Below are 15,047 nucleotides of genomic sequence, written 5' to 3'. Positions count from 1 at the left end.
TGACCACTGTGACTATAAAGGAGGATAACTCTAATGACATCAGCCAGAGCGTGAACAGCTCCAGGAGAGGTAGGGGGCTCACATGCACTGTGTTTAGTGAAATAAAACACAGCCATGGGAATAAGGTCCTTTTCTTGGGACCTAAGATAGGACAGAGCCCTCTTTAAACAAGTCATGGACCGCTGACTCAGTCAGCATGTCCAAACCACATGGGACATTGTGTGCATGTATGAATAGCCACAGCCACAGCCACACACCAGGAATTCAAACCTCTCCTCCTCAAAAATTTAATGTCACTCCCCACCCGCTCCACCCCCAAACAGGAGAGAGAGAGAGAGAGAGAGAGAGAGACATGTTGCATCTCCCCTTACCCCAGTGCCAAAGCTTCCATGACCTCCTGGTTGTCCAAAAAAACACACACAAGACTCCCAGGCATTCCTGGGGGAGAAAAGCCCCCCCCCTTAAGTCAAGCCCAACCCTGAAACCTCCAGCTTTTCCCCAAAACACAACCACAATGTTGCAGCTCTGCATCTTCAATGGAAAGTCCTGCAGCAAATCAAACAGGATACGGAGCAACAGGAATACACAGAATTCATCACCATCACAGGAATCAAAGGACATGGACTGAATGTATTCGGCTGGAGGAGGGAAGGGGTACATGACACTCTGTACCTCAAAGCAACACCCTGGAACCCCCATAGTCAGCACTGTCAGATAATTAGGATATGTTTTGTACAAAGTATATCTTGTGAGATGTCATTTTAAAAGTCTTGATTGGTTGAACAGTAATATCCTGTTGGATTGTATGTGCTATCATTGTGTGTAAAGTTATGAAGTTTTGCTGTGTGTGTGTTACTGAAATATCTTGTGAGGGTGGGAAACACCAACAACCAGCCTTTCAGGTGTAACAGTGGAGTAGCCAGACAGCGTTAATCGTTCACCAACAACCATCAAGGAAAGAATCCACTATCTCAGGAACTGAATACGAAGACTTCTCAGAGAGAGCACGTAGACAATGGACACTACTCGACCGACCCCCACGTCACAAGCATAGATCTTTCCAGCAAGCAGGAAGAAACTATAAAAGAGGGGAAGTGACATCATCACTTGGCATCTCCCCTCCAGCTCCAACCCCAAAGCACAAAGATTTGGAACTGGGGCAGGGTGGTCCCAGGCTGGAAGGCAGTTTCAGTCTGTATACGGAGGAACAGAAACCTTTTGGTACCATCTGTCCGGGTGAGACACTGCTTGATTCAAATCCTGTTTAGTTTGTTCCTGTTTAATACTTAGACTGCAAATTTATTTTTGTTTCGTAAGTAACAAACTCTGATCTCTAAGCCTGCTACTTATAATCAATTAAAAACCTATCTTTCTGTAGTTAAATCTGTTTTATATTTTACCTAGAACAATGTGTTTTGGTTGAAGTACTTGGGAAATCTCAGCTCAGTTTACAAAGGCTAGTGCATGTCCCCTCCAAGGACTGGGTAATGAACTTACACTGGCTAGGCTTCTGACCAGTGCAAGATGGTACAGTCCTAGCGTTAAAGGCTGGGGAGCTGGGGAGAATTTGCTGAAGCCTCTCTATTGTTGGTTCATGAGTGGCTGGGGAAAGCATACATGTAACTCAATTGGATGTGTCCCTGCCTGTGGATGTCTGTGTAAGTGAAGTACCAGTCAGAAGTTTGCAGCTTGCCAACAGTGTGAGAGGGAGCCCAGGTTGGTGGGACAGAGGGCTCAGCGGTCCCACAGTCCAGGTTGCACCCCAGGAAAACCTGTCACAGGGTAATGTGAGAGTAGTCTCATGATTGTGGGGTTCCTACCACATCACTTCAGTTTAATGTGCTGCACAGTATATAGGCTTCTCTTATCTGCACACACTTATGTACGCATGAGCCAGTGTCATGCTTCAGGCTGAAAGCAGCACCCTGGGTCAGAAGATTCAATACCCTTAGGCGCCTCTTTACCAATGTCATGCTCTTGCAGGAGCTTGTCCAGCTGTGGCAGGTACTGCACGATGAGATGGCGCAGGACGCGCTGGTCGGTCTGTACTCCCATCAGCGTGGTGCTGAAGTAAGAGGCAGGCACTAGGTCCTCGATGATGGCGCACATCATCCAGAAAGCATCTTCCTCCTCTAAGAAGAGCAGCAGGGAAGCCGCTACCTAGCGAGAAGGGGAAGAAGAGATGTTCATTCCAAGCCCGCACTAAATGGGATGTTCATTGGTACTTAGGTGGAGAAGAACATTGTCCCTGACCCAATGCAGAGTTTAGGGGATTGAAGCTTCTCTCATTTCCACATCCAGCAGCTTTGCTTTGCTCTCTCCCAAAGGTGGAATTTCTTTCACACTCGTCAGAGATTCTTTGCTATTTCACTCAGATCAGCCAAGTCTCATGCCAGTCAAATAAACAATATTACTCCCCCTCCACAAACAGATTAAGTTTAGTCCGTGTGTGGAATTATTCCTTCCATTTCTCCTGCCCCCAGAAAAGGCTCCATTTGGTCTGTTCCCTTGATCTAATTTGGTTCACATGGTGCCCAGCTGCACTGCAGCTGCCTGAAATCACCTGCTGCAGAAAGAATTATCCCAAATGAAGCAACACAAAGCAGGGGAAAGTGGAATTACCATGCCAGTGCCTTGGCAGTATCCGATCTCCGGGTAGAGCCAGGCTAGTCCCCGGAGTATCCTGCGCAGTCGTGGCACCCCGATGCTGTGCATGTTGGAGAAGCAGGCGTTGCTGGGCATGGTGCGGAGCAGGTCCTTCTCGATCTGGCAAACACCAGTCATAGACAACTGCTTCAGACTTAGCTAGTGTAATCTGATCAACAGCCTCCTGCTCCCTTGGTCTCCCTGATGCCCTTGCCTTCCCCACACCCAAGAACATTTGGTGCCAATGCAAGGTACTGTACCGGCACCATCTGGAGACCAAAAGCCTCTGTTTACCCCCAGGACAGGTACAGCATAGCTAGGGACAGAGCAACTTCTCAGACACACTCACTAAGGTACCTAAGCTCTGCCTTGGAGGGACTGCCTCGAGGGATGAAAGGGAACTTCATACTCCTTGATCCATTCAGTCTTTGGCATCACCCCTGAGAATGGCAGCAAGGTGGCCAATCAGCACCTCAGTACTGATGGGGTTTGCAAAGTGGCCATTTATCCACTGGGATCTGGAGTGAGGCCACTCCTGCAGCCCATTTCAGATGGGCCACCAAACCTGATGGTGAAGACCTGGGCTTGACTGCAATTGGTGATTGTGAGGTTAAAGGCATCATATCACAGGCCAAAACCCCCGAACTGATCAGTCCCTTCCTCCGTCAGATGATTCTGGTTTGTTACCCCACCAGCTTGGCGAGTTTAGGGCAGGGACAGAGTTTGGCCATAGCAGTATTACAGAAAAGAGGGGAGGGGAGTGGATGGGGGAAATTCCTTGAGCCTTCAGGATTCAGGGGGAAAGACAAAACCCTAGGAGACAGCTGCTGCCACCTGAACAGGGCATGCACCTGTTGGTGGTATATCAGTGCCAGGGTTCCCTTTCCCCCTTGTTATGTTGTATCTAGGCACGATTCTCATACATATATCCACAGCAGAGCTCGTATGCCCCATGTACACCGTAACCATCATAGCCTGAGAATAGTGTGACTAAATCTTTTCCCCTCAAACCACCTTCCTAATAAAGGAAGAGAAAAATATATCCATCCAGATTAAGGAGTAACACAATCCAACCTTTTCCCTCCCACTCATCTGTCCCTGCAGACGTTAAGCAAATTCTTCATCCCCCAAGTGCAATAGGTCACCCATGTTTCCATCCCAGGCACTAGACCATGCTATCAGGCAGGCTCTCTACCTGTTTGGCAGAGATTGTTTCATCATTGGAGCTGTTTTTCACAATATCTCGGTATGACATCTCCGAATTCCTCTTCTTCTGCAGGGCCCCAGAGAGACGCATCCACAGCTGGAGAATCAGGGACATGAAAAGAAAGGGTGAAGAGCAGTCAAAACACAACCACAACAAACAGAGGTGAAACCATCAGGAGCTGATCTCTCATTTCATTCTCCTTGCTTCCCATCTTCATGACTGCACCAGGGCCTCACCTGAGGCCTCATGCTGTGAGGGATGCCAGCCAGCACCAGTGAGCGCAGCTTGTCTGAAGCCGGCAGCGTGACCTCAATTTTGTCCCAGGTGAGGTCCCCGACGTCGTGGTTGTGCGTGAATTCCAGGTGGGCCTGCCACTTCAATCTCTGCTGTGGCTCCTCCATCAGCGGAATCCCCAGCAGCTTGCTGGAGTTCAGCTCAGCGCCATCTGCATCAGAAGCCAGGAGAGGGCAGAGGAGGAAAAGAAACAGACAAGTAAGAAAGGGAATAGGCAGGGACCAGTGAGAGACAGAAAGGGGCAGAGCTGTTTTCTGTCTCTGAAAAAGCCACACAAAAATGTCTGAGCCTCAGCCCAGGGGTGGGGATAGCAACTCTGGGGACTCAGATACACATGCCCTGCATCACAGCAATGACAGCCTGGGTCCAGACTGCATTCTCCGCCCAGCATAGCTTGTATGGGTCACAAGCAAAGTACACTGAAACCCCAAGATCTAAGAGGCTGGGACTCGTATGTGCCTGTTCACAATGTGAACAAACGAAACAGCAGGTCATCCAAGGTACAGGGGAGCCTGGCAGTGGCTGCTCCACTGAGCTTGTTAACTTTGTATTTAATGAGGCTCTTCAGTCTAGCAGATGTAGGCCGAGATCCACAGGCTGGAAGCTGAAGTTAGATAAGTTCAGGCTAGAATAAGATGCAAAATTTTAACAGTGAGGTTAACTGGCCATTGAAGTAACTTAAGAAGGGAAGTTGTGGATTCACTGTTATTGGCATTCTTCAGTCAGGACTGGCTTTCTAAAATACATGTTCTAGCTCAATCACAGATTATGAGCTTGATGCAGGAATTACAGGGGAGAGGTTGTCTGGCCTGTGCTATGCAGGAGGTCAGACTAGATGACCAGAATCGTCCCTCTGCCGCTAATATCCATGCATTTATAAAATGCTCTGGAAGAATAGGCACTCCCTTTGCCCCACATCTCTATCCATGTCACCGTCCCCAGGGAGCCACCTCCCGCCCGTGCTCAGTATGGCTCTCAATGTATGCATGTGCGCACACAGAGAACACAGCTTCCTCCTGCCCTTTTTCAGGGGGTTAATCTTGTCCAAATCCATTTTCCCCTTTCCAGGATAGAGCAATGCAGTGTGACGTCCCCTCAGACAGCAACTAGGAATCTTCCCATCGCTAGCCACTCCTTTCCTTTTGCTCCTCTTTAGCCATGGCAGGTGACCCTCTTAATTAATGCCCAGCTGCACTGGTTCTCCAGCCCTTTAATCCCTTCCTGTTTGGTCCTCCCTTCCTCCAAGTTGTGCAGCTAAAGTGCGTTGTTTGTTCTGTCCCTATTCAGCACCCTTGGCAAAGCTACCTGGGGATTTCCCATCCCCGGATGGGTAGAATACCCTGTCACAGTCACCCACCTTGGGATTGGAACCACAGGTACTTTGATAGATGGCTTGCAAGGTCATTTGGTTTCACTACATCTGCTGAAAAGCTACAGTGCTACTTACCACAGCACATATTCCTCAGTGAATCACAACAGCTGTCCCCTGCCGCGCAGTAACAATGCTAAGTGAAACACACATCTTTGCCTCCAATGGCAGATGCCCACAGGGGGTCACAGATTGTGCTGGGCCAGGGCTCCAGCATTTTAGGCATCACTTCCCAAGAGGGCCAGCACTTTTAAAGCACATCCCTAGAAAAAGTGGATCCAGGATGGTGCTGGGAACAGAAGATATCATAGACAGTGGAAGGGAGATCCTTTCACGTCCTGTGCCCTGGGGATAGGAAGGTCCCAGAAAGCATGGGGCACGGCTCACTTGCTGGTGGATTCTCTGTACCTTAAAGTCTTTAAGCCATGATTTGAGAACTTTAATAACTCACTCATAGGTTAGGGGTCTATTACAGGAGTGGGTGAGTGAGGTTCTGTGGCCTACGTTGTGTAGGAGGTCGGATTAGATCATCATGTTGGTCCCTTCTGATCTTAGAGTCTATCAGCCTATGAGCCTTACCTTCCTTATCCACTCGGAAGCCGAATTCATCGTACCGGAATTCTGGCTGCTCCACCAACTCTTCTTTCTGGGGTGGGGCGAGAGGCAGAAGGGTAAGTGCTCGATTCCTCCGTTTGGCCACTAGGTGGGGCAGCTGCTTAGAGTGCCAGGCTGTGTCACATCCCTTTGGCCCCAGTAAGAGAGGCGTACTCCCAGCTCCTCCCATCGAGATTCAGACCTTCATCCCCCTCCCGAACCCCACTGCCCTGTTCAACAGGCCCCACAGGCTAGGCTAGCCTCACTACACGCTGAGGAAAGGGCTTTGGCTGCTTTTCAATAGATTCTGCCTTGATTCCCCACCCACATCGCTCTCCCCGGGCTTTTCATTTCGGAAAGGGGCCATAGGTTCTGCCTGGGAGAGGCAGTGGATCTGACCACAACTGAGACAATCCCCGCATGTACGGGAATGCCTGGGAACGCACCCTAATGCACGGGGGCATCCACACATGACCTGCTAACACCGTCTTACCCATGGGTGCTTCTCTAACACCTGGTTAGCCCTTCTTTACCCCGTGCCAGCACCGCCCCTCCAGCACACTCTCCTTCAAGACCCCGTCTACATTCCAGCCCCCCGTGGAGCTGCACCACAGCAAACCGTTGGTGTAGGCAGGCTAAGCTGGTGGAGGACGGCCCTGGTTTCAATCACAGGTTCTTTAAGCTCCACAGCACAAATCCCAGCTTTCCTTGCTTACTCTCTAGGGGTTGGCCCACATGCAGCTACATTGGTGGCTAGAATCAGGGCTAATCCCAAATGTAGACAAAGCCTAACCCAACAGACTCCTAACAACCGTCGGCATGTGCACACCTAGCCCTGCCATTCTTGCATGCTCCCACAGCACATATAGGCATCCGCCAGTCAGTGCATCCCTAATCAAAGCTCCCCATGCACACTCCCTCAGGACACACAGTAGCCCCACAGATATACATGCTCTTTCACTGCATGTGTCTCTGAGAAACAGGTTCAGAGGCCCATCCAGCTCCGTGACTCACTTGCTTTTAACAAACATTACTGACAGGTTACAAAGCACTAAACTCATTCCCTCAACTTCCCTCCAGTGACATGCTCCGGTTTAGCTTCTCCTACAATGCATTAGTCCACAGAGGGCTGTGGAACTCAGGACTGATTGGTGGATGGTTAGAAAAACCCTTCTCTGTATCGTAAAATGTCACCACATTTACAATTGTGCTATAGCTGCAAATCAGCAGGGAAAGGATCCACACAGGTTTCTTCAGGCTCTGGGTGTCCCCTTGGTTCTGTGCAGCAGAGACTGCACTCAGCACCCAAAACTTTAGCCAGCAAGTCCCCAGCTGTTTGCCACTGCAAACACACAGACTTTAAATGTCACCTCATTGCTTAGAATGATTTTTTGGGGAAAGAGAAAGTCTGTGCCTTCCCTGCACCATTAGGAGTCCAGCAAGCCAGGAGTACTTCACACTTATTACTTTACAAATAAAGAGAAAAAAGCAGACACAAACTGTGTTCCTTCCCCTCTATCCACTGTACCTGGGTGTACTTTGCCAGGATCTCCTGTGGCCAGATGCTGGGGGTAAGAGCCGAGAAGGGGCCCCCAGCAGAGGGGGTGTAGTTTCCTAAATACAAAGAGATCAACACACACAACAATGAAAAAAAAGAATGGCTTAGCCGATATTAACTAACACCTAACACTCAATGCAGACAAGTTCAGTGAAATGTCAGGTGGCTATCTTCTATCTATGGCATCTAGGTATTTATACAGCTCCCATCACCTTAGTATCTGCACTACCATACCCAAGGAAGCAAACAGGATCAACTTATGTTTCTGTAGCACCTTTCATCCCTCAGAAACTCAAAGAATTAAGTGTCACACCCACTAAAAAGAAGCCACCTCTAAGATAGAACTTGTGGCAATTTTTTGATACCACTGTTTTAGAAATTTTAATGACTAAGTAAAGGCACAATCAGGTATCCTAGGGATAATAGAGAGAGCATTCACGGAAGTGAATGATCACAAGTCTCATTGTGATTTTAGGTCTCATCTGAAACATAACTGAACAGCCTCCCCATGTGCCGGATCAAAGCATTCATTCAATCTCTATGGAGCAACAACTGCCACCTACTGAGTCACCAGTCCCAATTCCCATGGCAACTGGAGTTTCCTGGAGCTTTGCCATCCAGACCCAGTTTAACTTCTGAGCTGATGAAATCTACACAGCCTGCAAATCTTCCTCCTCCAAGAGGCTGCAGTTCCAAGAGAACTGAGGGGTTGGGATAAATCTGCCCGCCTCCCAGAGCTTATAGTGGGAGTTCAAACAGCTGTGGCTGAAACTGCAGTTAGAGTAAAAACAAATCTCCTCCTCCATGTCCCCGATTTTGTCCCATTCAATTGGTCTCCATTTAAAAACAAAGGATGCCGAATTCAGTCATCAGAACCAGACTCAACCCCCTTTGCTCCATTCAGTCAGGAGCAACACAGCGCCAGGGAAGTGGTTTCTTCTCCTGGAGTGGTTCAGCAGCACTTCCACCCATCCGGTAGGGGGATGAATGGCACAGAAGAACTGTTGTGCACAGACTAAAAGAGGGGTGGGATGGGCTGTGAACACGGAGCAAGAGAATCTGAGAAGGACCCTGCTGGAAGGAGATACAGGCCTGGTCTACACCTAAAGTTAAGTCAACATAGCTATAGCACTCAGAATTCACACCCCTGGGTGCTGTATCTCTGCTGACCAAGTGTAGACACAGCTAGGTCAATGGAAGAATTCTTCTTTTGATCTAGCTACCACTGCTCAGAGAGGTGGATTACCTACAGCAATGGAAAAACCCCTTCAGTCTCTGTCTGAAGAGTCTGCACTACAGCAGTGTAGGTGTGCCACTGTAGTGCCTGTAGACTATAGTTTACTAAAGCTTAGATTGAAAGGCTCAGTTATCCACAGCTGCACCACCCCTCAGCCTCCTTCCCACCCCTGGGCTATCAGCTGATACTTGGAGCAAAGCAGAAGAGAACTTCCAGCGTGAGTGTTTGAACAACGCTGGTTTCTCTTTTTGACTTAATACAACATCAAATCCACCAGGAGGGGAAGATTCTAGGATGGCAACAGAGCTGAGCAATGTGATGATGATGCATGAAGCAGAACAGATCTTATTCTTTCTCCCTCTATGTCTCATGGTGGTGGCAGCTTCTGCAGAGCTCTGTGTGGACTGGGGGGACAAACTGGATTAATACTGGTAGAACATGGGGAAAGATCACAGGGGAGGAGGGAGGCATTTTTATAGTCAGTCACTCACCCAACCAGAGCAGCACATTAAAATAAGAGGAAGTTATTGATCTGCAACTGGAGGTTCTTTGAAGTGTGTGGTCCCTATCTGTATTCCACTGGAGGTTTATGCATGTGAGCCATGAGCCTGGAGCTGGAGAATTTAAAAGTAGTGTCCGTTGGCCCATGCATGTGCCTTAGCTGACCTTGTGCCTCCAACCAAGGGGATAAAGGGCGGGACAGATTAACTGTCACTCCAGTGCCTTCGCTATTGCAAATCAGAGAAGACCCAAAGCAGAGGGGAAGGAGAGCCGGTAGTGGAACACAGATAGGGATCACACATCTCGAAGAACCTCCAGTTACAGGTCAGTAGCCTCCTCTTCTTCGAGTGATGGTCCCTATTGAATTCCACTGGGGGGGGACGACAACGATGACGGACAAGCAGTACTTAAGTAGGAGGAGGGTGTGAGGACATTGTTGAGTAAAGGACCACCATCCCAAAGGAAGCATCAGCAGAGGAGTCCTGCACCAGGGCATAATGTCTTGCAAATGTGTGAACAGAACCCCATATAGCCACTTCACAGATGTCAAAGAGGGGTACCTCCTGAAGTGATGCCATAGTGGCTGCCTGTGCCCTTGTGGAATGAGCTCTTACCTTGGCAGGAGGGGAAGGTTCGATAGAGAACAAAGTAGAATGCAGCCAGAGATCCGTTTTGAGGTTCTCTGGATGGAGACGGTGTGCCCCCTCAAGCTTTCTGCTATAGTGACAAACAACCTCAAGAACTTCCTGATTGGTTTTGTTCTTTTCAGGTAAAAGGCCAAGGCCCGCCGAACATCAAGAGAATGGAATCCTTGTTCCTCTGGGAAGCATGCAGTTTTGGAAAGAACACAGGCAAGTAAATCCACTGGTTTCAGATGAAATTCTGAAGCTATTTTTGGGGTGAATTTAGGGTGTAAATGCAATGAAACCTTATCCTTATGGAATATAATGCAAGGAGGATCTGCCATCATTGCTCCAAGCTAGCCATCCCTTCTGGCTGAGGTGATGGCTACAAGGAATGCAACCTTCATGGAAAAGAGAAACACGGAGTAGGAAGCTAAAGGTTCAAAGAGGAGCCTTAGAAGAGCTGAGAGAACAAGGGTCAGATCCCAGTAAGGAACAGGCTTCTGAATAAGCGGGAAGGTTCTGATTAGGCTTTTCCAGAATCTGGTGGTCAGTGGCCAAGTAGCCCTGAGAAAGTGGATGGAATGCACTGATCGCTGCCCAGTGGACTCACAAGGAGCTAATGGACAGGCCTGATGTCTTTAGAGAAAGGATATAGTCTAAGATGAGAGGAATACCTGCAGTTTCTGCAAATATCAGTGCCTTTGATGTGCCCAGGAAGAGAAGCACCACCATTTAGCTAGGTAACCTCTTCCAGTAGAATTCTTCCTACTATTAGAAAGGATGTCTTGTACAGCTGTGGAACGTGAATGTTCTAAGGATGATGCCCATCCAAATACCAAGTCTTGAGATGAAGTGGATATGGATTGTGGTGCTTGATCTTGCCATTCCACTGGGTTAGGAACTTGGGAAACATTGTGCGGATGATTGGTACTCGGGATGTGTAGGAGGTTGCGAAACCAAAATTGTCTGGGCCAGTAGGAGGGTGACCATGATAACCATGCCCTGTCCTGCTGGACTTTCCGTAGAACTCATGGCAGGAGCGGTAGCAGAGGGAAGGCTTAGTTCAATTGGTCCAACCAAGGAAGAAATAGACCATAATCATAACCTAGAGCTCCTTTGGAGCAATATATGTGATGCATTTCCTGTTCACTTGAGAAGCAAACAGATCATAAAATCATAGAAGATTAGGGTTGGAAGGGACCTCAGGAGGTCACCTAGTTCAACCCTCTGCACAAAGCAGGACCAACCCCAACTAAATCACCCCAGCCAAGGATTTGTCAAAACACACCTTAAAAACCTCTCAGGATGGAGATTCCACCACTTCCCTAGGTAACCCATCTGAGTGCTTCACCACCCTCTTAGTGAAATAGTTTTTCCTAATATCCAACCTAGACCTCCCCCACTGCAACTTGAGACCATTGCTCCTAGTTCTGTCATCTTCCACAACGAAGAACAGCCGAGCTCCATCCTCCCTGGAACCCCCTTTCAGGTAGTTAAAGGCTGCTCTCAAATCCCCCCTCACTCTTCTCTTCGGCAGACTAAACAAGCCCAGTTTCCTCAGCCTCTCTTCATAAGTCATGTGCTCCAGCCCCCTAATCATTACTGTTGCCGTCCACTACGCTCTCTCCATTTTGTCCACATTCTTTCTGCAGTTGGGGGGCCCAAAACTGGACACACTACTCCAAATGTGGCCTCACCAGTGCCATATAGAGGGAAATAATCACTTCCCTTGAACTGCTGGCAATGCTCTTACTAATGCAGCCCAATATGTTGTTTGCATTCTTGGCAATAGGGGCACACTATTGACTCATATCCAGCTTCTTGTCCATTCTAACCCTCAGGTCCTTTTCTTCAGAACTGCTGCCTAGCCAGTTGGTCCCAGTCTGTAGCAGTGCATGGGATTCTTCCGTCCTAAGTGCAGTACTCTGCACTTGTCCTTGTTGAACCTTATCAGATTTTTTTTGGCCCAGTCCTCCAATTTGTCTAGGTCACTCTGCATCCTATCCATATCCTCCAGGGTATCCACCACTCCCCTCAGCTAAGTGTCATCTGCAAACTTGCTGAGGGTGCAATCCACCCTATCCTCCAGATCATTAATGAAGATGTTGAACAAAACCGGCCCCAGCACTGGCCCCTACAGCAATCCGCTTGTTACCGGCTGCCAACTAGACATCGAGCAGTTGATCACTACCTGTTGAGCCCAATGATCTAGCCAGCTTTCTATACATCTTACAGTCCACTCATCCAACCCATATTTCTTTAACTTGATGATAAGAATACTGTGAGAGACTGAATCAAACTTTTTGCTAAAGTCAAGGTATATCATGTCCACTGCTTTCCCCACATCCTCAGAGCCAGTGATCTCATCATAGAAGGCAATCAGGTTGGTCAGGTCTGACTTGCCCTTGGTGAACCAATGCTGACTGGTTGCCCTTGGTGAATCCATGGCTGATGGACTTGGGGAATCCATGCTGACTGCAGATCCCTGGTTGGGGATCCCCACAGAGTGAAAATTTTGCGCAGTACCAAGTCGTCGAGCTCCCACACACACAGTCAGCAGCAAAATGTCTGCTGAGGAAGTCTGCAAGGACATTTTGTTTCCCTGGAAGGTAGGCTGCCTATAACATAAGTTGATTGCCGATACATCAGTTCCATAGGCTGAACACTTCTGCACACAGGAGGATGGATCTCACTTCTCTCTGCTTGTTGATGTAGAAGATGGTCGTAACATTGTCTGACATTAACAAGGTCATGGTGAGCATGGATCAATAAAAGAAAGGCTCTGCATGCCTTCCAGACTGCTTGCAATTCCAAGATATTGATGGACATCCTGGACTCTCGAGACAACCAGTAACGTGCAGCTGTTCACATGGGCTCTCCAATGGAACAGGGATACGTCTGTGATAATGGTCCTGGCCAGTGAACAAGGAAGAAAGGGATGCCCACACATACCTGCCAAAGATTTGTCCACCACAGCAGGGAGGACAGCACCTTGACAGGAACTGTTACCATGAAGTTCATGGGATGGCGGTTTGGAGAGTATACTAACTGCAGCTATGTTTGAAGGCAATAAAGGTGGAGTCCAGTGAATGGGATGACTTAAGTGCATAAGGCCATATAACCTAAGAGAGACAGACATGTCTTGACTGTAATATTGTTCATGGTCTGGAAACCACCCTTGGGCAAGTACGCTTTTGTGGTGATAGAATTCAAGATGGCCCTGATGAAGGCCGGAGACTGTCTACATTGACCCCCAGTTAGGAGAGGAGGTGCAGCATCCTATAAGTTGAGGTATAGGCCTCCTCGTATGACTTGGCAACAAGTAGCCAGTCGTTGAAGTAGGTGACGACAACAAGACTGAGACGTCTGACATGAACTGTCACTGCTAAGAATACTTTGGAAAAGACTCAGGGGACAGTCCCTATCGTGAAAGGGAGCACTCTGTACTGAAAATGGTTAGAGCCCCCCATGAATCTGAGATAGTGTCTGGGAGCTAGGTGAATGTCTACATGAAAGTTGGCGTTTCTTCACATCAAAAGTCGTAAACCAGGTGTCCTTTTCTAAAGATGGGCTTATAGATGCCAGCGTGACCATGCAAAACCTGAGTTTGAGAATGAAGTGGTTGAGATGGAGGAGATTGAGACTGGTCTCCAACCGCCCTTCTTTCTGGGTACCAGGAAGTAAGTCCAGTAAAACCTACTCCCTTGGTATTGAGGATGGACATGTTCTATCACTCCCCGCTCCAATAGGAAGTCCACCTCTCGTTTGAGAATACTCTCGTGAGAGTGGCCCAGGAAGGAGGGTGGGGATGGGGGTTTGGAGGGGCAGGGATGCAAACTCTATCGTATAGCTAGAATGGCTGATGTTCAGAACCCACTTGTCTGTTGTTATTGCAATCCAGGTGCTGAAAGACAGAGTGCTAGATAACCCCCAAATGGTGTGTGGAGGAGTCGGAAGGTGTTGGGCTTAGTGGTTCCCAGCTCTCGAACTCCCATCAAAAATAACGTTTAGCTGGGGGCTGAGATAGAGATGCAGAAGGTGCGGGGAAGCAGGTCTTTTGAATCTTCTGCCTCTTGTGTGGTGGTTCATAGGGCCTCTGGTGGAAAAACTTGAGACATAGTTCTAGGTCTAGACGATTGGTGGTGAAACTTCCCCTTAGAGGAAACATGTATAATCTCAGGGAGTGAAGGGTAGCCCGAGAGTCCTTGGAGGCACTCGTCCATCTTTTGAAAAGCTGCAATTCATCAACGGGGAGGTCCTTGACAGAATTCTGGACCTCCCTGGGGAATCTTGATGCACGGAGCCATGATTCCCTGTACATAACAATGGCGATAGCCATAGCTCTAGAAGAGATGTCAGTTGCATCAACTGGGGATTGGACAGCAGTCTTGGCTATCAATCTATCAGAGCTTGGAATGAGCTCTGTCTTTCTGTGGAAGACTGTCAGTAAACTCCGCAAACTTGGAGTAGTTCAGGAAGTTGTACTTAGCCATTAGTGCCTGGTAATTAGCTATCCTGAACTGGAGGCTAGATGACAAAAAGATCTTTCTCCCAACAGGTCCAGGCACTTGCCTTCTTTATCCACAGAAGTTGACTGGGGTGATGCTGTTTAACCATTTCGGAAGTGACCTGAACCACCAATGAATTGGGAGCAAGGTGAGAATACAAAAATTCCATCCCTTTGGCTGGCACATAATAATGCTTCTCCATTCTCTTGGGGGAGGGAGCACAGGTGGCAGGCAGGGGTATGCCAAACTGTCCTAGCTGGCTCCAGTATGGCTCCATTAAAGGGGAGCAGTTATTCTGTTGGATCTGGATGAGCTGAGGACATCTAGGAGTTTGTGCTGGGAGTCCTGGATCTCTTCAAGAGGAATCTGTAGTTCTGAATCCCACAGTGAAATACAACAGGAACCATCACTTGAAGAAGAAATGGTTCCCCGAGACAGTAACTTACCAACAGCAGCTTATGTGAAAAGAACAAACAGGTTATTTCAATAGAGCTTTTCTGTTGCTAG

At 48.4% G+C, this 15,047-nt stretch overlaps 1 protein-coding gene across 3 annotated transcripts in view; it reads right to left on the bottom strand.

Moving 5' to 3' along the window:
• The window catches only part of SGSM3 (small G protein signaling modulator 3), a 57,093-nt gene that overhangs the window by 18,529 nt on the left and 23,517 nt on the right, over positions 1-15,047 (bottom strand). For 2 of the 3 annotated variants that reach the window (XM_067559549.1, XM_067559550.1), the window contains exons 3-8: positions 7,639-7,724; positions 6,096-6,162; positions 4,090-4,298; positions 3,842-3,949; positions 2,623-2,766; positions 1,965-2,160 (exon numbers count right to left, since the gene is read on the bottom strand). In XM_067559549.1, coding sequence (XP_067415650.1) covers positions 1,965-2,160; positions 2,623-2,766; positions 3,842-3,949; positions 4,090-4,298; positions 6,096-6,162; positions 7,639-7,724 — 810 coding nt within the window. Of the gene's footprint in view, positions 1-1,964; positions 2,161-2,622; positions 2,767-3,841; positions 3,950-4,089; positions 4,299-6,095; positions 6,305-7,638; positions 7,725-15,047 lie in introns of those variants that run through there. The other variant, XM_067559548.1, reaches the window with a different exon arrangement.

This window comes from Emydura macquarii, unplaced genomic scaffold (assembly GCF_026122565.2).
Source record: "Emydura macquarii macquarii isolate MOO-44397 ecotype Brisbane River unplaced genomic scaffold, CSIRO-AGI_Emac_v2 contig_2205, whole genome shotgun sequence".
Lineage (NCBI taxonomy): Eukaryota > Metazoa > Chordata > Testudines > Chelidae > Emydura > Emydura macquarii.
Note: the sequence above shows the minus strand (reverse complement) of the source record. Positions and strands in the feature narration are given on the sequence as shown.